The 5,314-nt window shown below is 51.2% G+C and overlaps 1 protein-coding gene across 1 annotated transcript; it reads left to right on the forward strand.

The window, feature by feature from the left end:
• Positions 1–2,164: 2,164 nt before the first annotated feature.
• LOC120392645 (olfactory receptor 52K2-like) lies at positions 2,165–4,264 on the forward strand. The gene is made up of 2 exons (XM_039517407.1): positions 2,165–2,235; positions 3,199–4,264. The coding sequence occupies exon 2, from the start codon at positions 3,266–3,268 to the stop codon at positions 4,262–4,264; it is 999 nt and encodes a 332-aa protein (XP_039373341.1). The 5' UTR covers positions 2,165–2,235; positions 3,199–3,265.
• Positions 4,265–5,314: the final 1,050 nt, after the last annotated feature.

Consider the following 5,314-nt stretch of genomic DNA (forward strand, 5'->3'; position numbering starts at 1 on the left):
GTTTGGTGCTGCCATCTGCTATCATAACTTCAGTGAAAACAAATAAAGAATGCTGATTATTGAAATAACTTTGCTTTTATTGCCAAAAACCCCACCACACTATGCACACACACATAGCTGAGCGTAAGTCCAGCTTTCATTTGAAAAGGTGTCTGCGGCGGTGGAGTGAACGGTAAAGTGAGACGTCCCAGAAATCGGAAAGGAATGTCCAAGTGGAGTTTGGGAAGGACATGGGAAAGAGTTGTGAATGTGCTGAAGGGGAGGGTGGGCACCCATCTGCTCAGTCTGGACCATCAGGAGGGACTGCAGCATGTTGGTTTGCCACAAGAAAAATTTTATCCGCCTCTCCATTGCATCCCTAGTGTATGCCTCATTTCTTTTCTTTTCTGCTTTCCGTCCATCAGAGTACTGCTGCACCTCCCAGAAAATATCTTCCTTACTCTGTCTTGGGTGCTTTCTTATCCAGTGGAAAGGGCTGCCTCCTTTCAAGGACATATCTGGAGAAGCAAAGGTAACATAAACAGAAGTATTATTGTTCAGTACATGTGCAGCACTGAAACACTACATTAAAATACACTGCTGGCAACGCACCAGACTCTTTCCCGCTGACCCTTGACAAGCACACATGCTGGCGAACACTACAAGCATGGTGAGTGTTCCCAGGGGCAGAGGACATTGTGCGTGGGAGAAAAGCAATATGAAAGTGTAGTGGGGCTGCTACCCCACTCCCTGAGAGTGTGGGATGCAGCAGGCCAGCGCGCCTGCTCAGACAGACAGCCAATGAGAGAAGGACTTATTGGGAGCCAATCAGGGCCCAGATTGGAGACAGCCAATCAGGGCCAGGCTCAGCCCTATAAAAAGGCTGCTCAGGGAGAGGAGAGTCAGTCTGTCCCAGGCCTTCAACAGGGGAAGGTCAGTCTCCAAAGCTGGGAGGTTAGCACCACGGACAGCGCAGTGTGGGCCAGGCTCAGGGAGCAGAAGGGAGCTCTAGCCCGTAGCCTGCCAGGCTGCAGGCCCCGAAGGGAAGGGCCTAGCGGGTGCAAGGGGCCGTAGGGGAAGCAGCCCAGGGAAGTGGACAGATGAGGGGAGAGAAGGAGGACAGCGAGGCTGCTGCCAGAGGGTCCCTGGGCCAGGACCCAGAGTAGAGGGTGGGCCTGGGTCTCCTCGTTCCCCCCCTTGCAGTACACCCAGTCATTGGCCATAGGGAGCGGCCATTACAGACTATGCCAGATCCCTGACAGGAGGGATTAGGCTTTGGGGTGTGTGGTTGGACATGGTGGCTGGGGTGTAGAGAGACTGCTGATCACCCCACCACCCCGGAAGGGGGTGTGGCTGGATGGAGGGGCACTGCCGGAGGGCAGTGGTCCTGAAGAGGATGCCGTGAGCTGGAGAGTGATGTGGGCTCAGACGCCAACCAGGGGCGAGATAGCAGGCAGGACACCACCAGGAGAGGGCGCTCCACTGGACTGAGCTAATTCCCAGAGACCACCAGCAGAAGGCGCTGTGGTGGTGAGTTCCAACCTTGTCACAGAAAGAGATCGTGGGGCACTTCTCGGGGGACAATTCTCTAAAGTTTCCCACCGCTTTCCACAGGCGGGGTCATTGTGGCAGATATCTCTTTCCTGAGGGCTAGCAAGGACGCAAGGGTGCATCTATTATATGCTTGTGGTTTCTGCCCCGGTTCCTATGCTGATCACCTGTGTGCTGAGTTGGTCCTTGCCCAAGTAATTGCAGAATGGCGGGAGGAAATGTCCCTCAATGGGGGAAGGAACAAAGAAACTCTGCAAGGAACCTCCAGCAGAGGATTGCAGAGAACCTGCAGGAAGGTTTCCCAGAGGTCTCTCTGGAGGATTCCAGTGAAATCTCGGTGTGCATCAACACCCTGTTCTGCCATACTGCCTAGCTGCACGGGGAAATGCCCAGCACCCACAAACACAGCCAGCCTTGAACATTTCTCTGTCCTCCACCCACCTCTTCACTTTACAGAGCAAAACCACTTACCAGGGGTCTCCTCTCCTGCTTCTGGCCAACCCTGATGGTGACTGCCGAGACTGGCTGGACACCTCCAGAGTGGAGAACAGCTTCTGACTGGACGCAGACTGGGCAACCCTGGCATGGGCTCCGCATCTTCTAATGCCTCCAACTCTTCATCGATGACTTCCTCCTCTGGGTTACGTTGAGTTTCCGTCAGCTCCTGCCCCACCGAAGTATCCACAGGGCTCTTGGTAGTGGAAGGTGAGTCGCCGCCAAGGATATCATCCAACTCCTTATTAAAATGGCAGGTCTCGGGGGCAGCTCCAGAGTGGCCATTTGCCTCCCTTGCCTTCTGGTACTCATGCCTCAGCTCCTTCATTTTCCTCTGCACTGCAGCATGTCCCAATCATAGCCCTTTTCCCACAAGCTGCAAGAAATCTGCCCATAAGTATTGAAATCCCTGCAGCTGGAGCACAGCTGGGACTCCTCAGCCTCCTCTCCCCAAATACTGAGCAGTTCCATAGTGGTCCAGACCATTTGCTGCATGGAGCTGCCATGGCCACCTGGGAAGATGTGATGTGAACACTCCACGCTCAGCAAACAGGAAGGGGAATTTTAAAATTCCTGGGCCTTTAAAGGGGGAGGAGTGGAAAATATTTACCTGGATGCAGGGCAGAAGAGTTGAAAGTCCTGACCAGAGTGGTTAGGATGGGTATTGTGGGATGCCTTCCAGAGGTCAATTCCACTGATGAAATCAATCCCAGGTTCTACACTGGCACTTTGGTGACAAAACTTTTGTGTAAAAAGCCTTACAAGTCTCATCAAAGTGCCTTTATTACATCACTGAACCCGAGGAGTTCTGTCGTCAAAAGTGGCTTTGTAGTGTTTACACCTCCACTATTTCTTCACCAAATGCTGCTTTTTGGCGAAAATGTGGCACTGTAGACAAGACCTAAGGAACAAAGAGGGATAACCAATATTCTCTCATGTTTCCTGCTGGCACCTATTAAGGATTCTCACACTCTGATGTGTAGGAATTATTGATGAAGGAAGCACCATAAAATATGAAATTACATTAGTAGGGTCAGTTGTTCATAATTCATTTTTCTGAATAATGAAAATGTCATTTTTCAGTGTGTGAAGACTGACCAATCTGCTTCATCCGTCAGAACAGCCTCCACTTATGCATGTAGTGTCTCATATTAACATTGTCTCTCCATCCAGCTGTTTGTCCTGCGACCATCACCCTAGATCCTGGGCACATACAGGAAGTCAGGGGAACGTACGGTACATGCAGGAGACACCGTTCTGCCTCAGTGTTGGACACCTTCTCTCCTTCACCATGTCAGACTCCAACTCAACCGACGTCACCAACCCCTCCACTTTCATCCTGCTGGGCATTCCTGGCCTAGAGGCAGCCCATGTCTGGATCTCCATCCCCTTCTGTGCAATCTATGCCATAGCCCTCTTGGGAAACTTTGCCATCCTGTTCATCATAAAGACAGAGCCGAGCCTCCATGTGCCCATGTACTATTTCCTCTGCATGCTGGCCGTCACCGACCTAGTCCTGTCTACATCCATCCTACCCAAAATTCTGAGCATTTTCTGGTTCAATTCCAGGGAGATCAATTTCACTGCATGCCTTACTCAGCTGTACTTCAGTGTCAGCTTCTCTACGATGGAGTCTGGGATCCTCGTGGCCATGGCTTTTGATCGCTATGTGGCCATCTGCGATCCCCTGAGACATTCCACCATCTTGTCAAACCCCATGGTGACCAAAATTGGCCTGGCTCTGGTGCTGCGCGGCGTCATACTCGAACTGCCCTATCCCTTCCTGGCGAGGAGTTTGCCATATTGCAGAACAAACATCATTCCCCACACGTACGGTGAGCACATAGCTGTGGTGAAGCTGGCCTGCGCCGACATCCGTGTCAGTAGTTACTACGGCCTCTCTGTGGCATTCTTCGTAGTTGCTCTGGATGTGTCTTTTATCGCCGTGTCCTATACCCAGATCCTCAGGGCCATCTTCAGACTCCCAACAAAGGACGCTCGACTAAAGACTTTTGGGACCTGTGGTTCCCACCTCTGTGTCATCTTAGTCACTTACATCCCAGCTCTCTTCTCCTTCCTCACGCATCGGTTTGGGCACAATGTGGCTCTGCATTTCCACGTTCTCATGGCCAACATGTACCTCCTGCTGCCCCCCATGCTAAACCCCATCATCTATGGGGCGAGGAACCAACAGATCCGGGATAGGATGCTCCAGCCCTTTACTCATAAAGGGACCTAAACTTTTCTCGTTGCGCTCTGGATCTCAGACCGAGCTCCGAGCTCCGTGCTGAGCTGTCTGGTGACATGGTGCTGGGCCCTCTTCCCTGAATCACTGACTAGCCAGTCAAATGAACTTTAAATCCTTTCCTGACCTGACTGTGCTGTGTCAGCGTGACAAACTGGGGAATCTGCCTATGTACAACTCACAGGGTTGCCCCCTTCCTAATTGCTGGTAACTGGAAGCCTGAGGCCCCACCTCTCTGCCCTGCCTCTTCCCCCAAGTTCCGCCCCTGCTCTGCCTCTTCCCCTCAAGGCCCCGCCCCTCACTCGCTCCTCTCCTCTCCACCCCCTGTCACTCTCTGGATCATCCCTGTGACACTCTGCACCCCAAAGCACCCCATATTTACCATGGCAATGTAATTATGGTATGTCTTGTACAAAGTACGCCCTGTGAGGTATCCTTCTAAAAGTCTTAATCTGCTAAACATTGATATCCCCTCAGATTGTGTGCACTCTCATTGTATGTGAAGCTATGAAATCCTGCTATGTGTGAGTTACTAAAGTGTGATGTGAGGCTGGAAACACCCAAAACCAGCCTTTCAGGTATGTCAAAGGAGTAGCCAGACAGTGTTAATTGCTGTCATGACCACCCATCCAGGGAAGAAACCACTAGCATAGGATATGAAAGCCTCCTCGGAGGGCACACCCCCCATGTCACATACATCAACTTTCCAGCAAGCTGGAAGAAACTATAAAGGATGGGGAGTGACATCAACACTTGTTTTCAGTCCCCCATAACTCAACACCTGCAAGAAGCTCTGAAAGGCAAAGGACTTTGAACGGGGGAGAGGAGCCCAGGCTGCAAAGCAGATACAGCCTGTGCCTAAAGAATCTGTAAGGCTTGTATCATCGGTCAGGGTGACATACTGTTGATTCAAATCCTATCTAATGTGTACAAGTCTTAGACTGCAAGTTTGTTTGCTTTCCAAGGTAACCTGCTTTTATCTCTTTGTTCTCACTTAGATTCACTTAACACCTATCCTTCTGTAGTTAATAAACCTGATTTATG

This window comes from Mauremys reevesii, unplaced genomic scaffold (genome assembly GCF_016161935.1).
Source record: "Mauremys reevesii isolate NIE-2019 unplaced genomic scaffold, ASM1616193v1 Contig108, whole genome shotgun sequence".
Classification (NCBI taxonomy): domain Eukaryota; kingdom Metazoa; phylum Chordata; order Testudines; family Geoemydidae; genus Mauremys; species Mauremys reevesii.

Bases quoted from the DNA above. Each gene is read 5' to 3' on its own strand.
- LOC120392645 (XM_039517407.1), top strand. From the start codon at position 3,266: ATGCAGGAGACACCGTTCTGCCTCAGTGTTGGACACCTTCTCTCCTTC.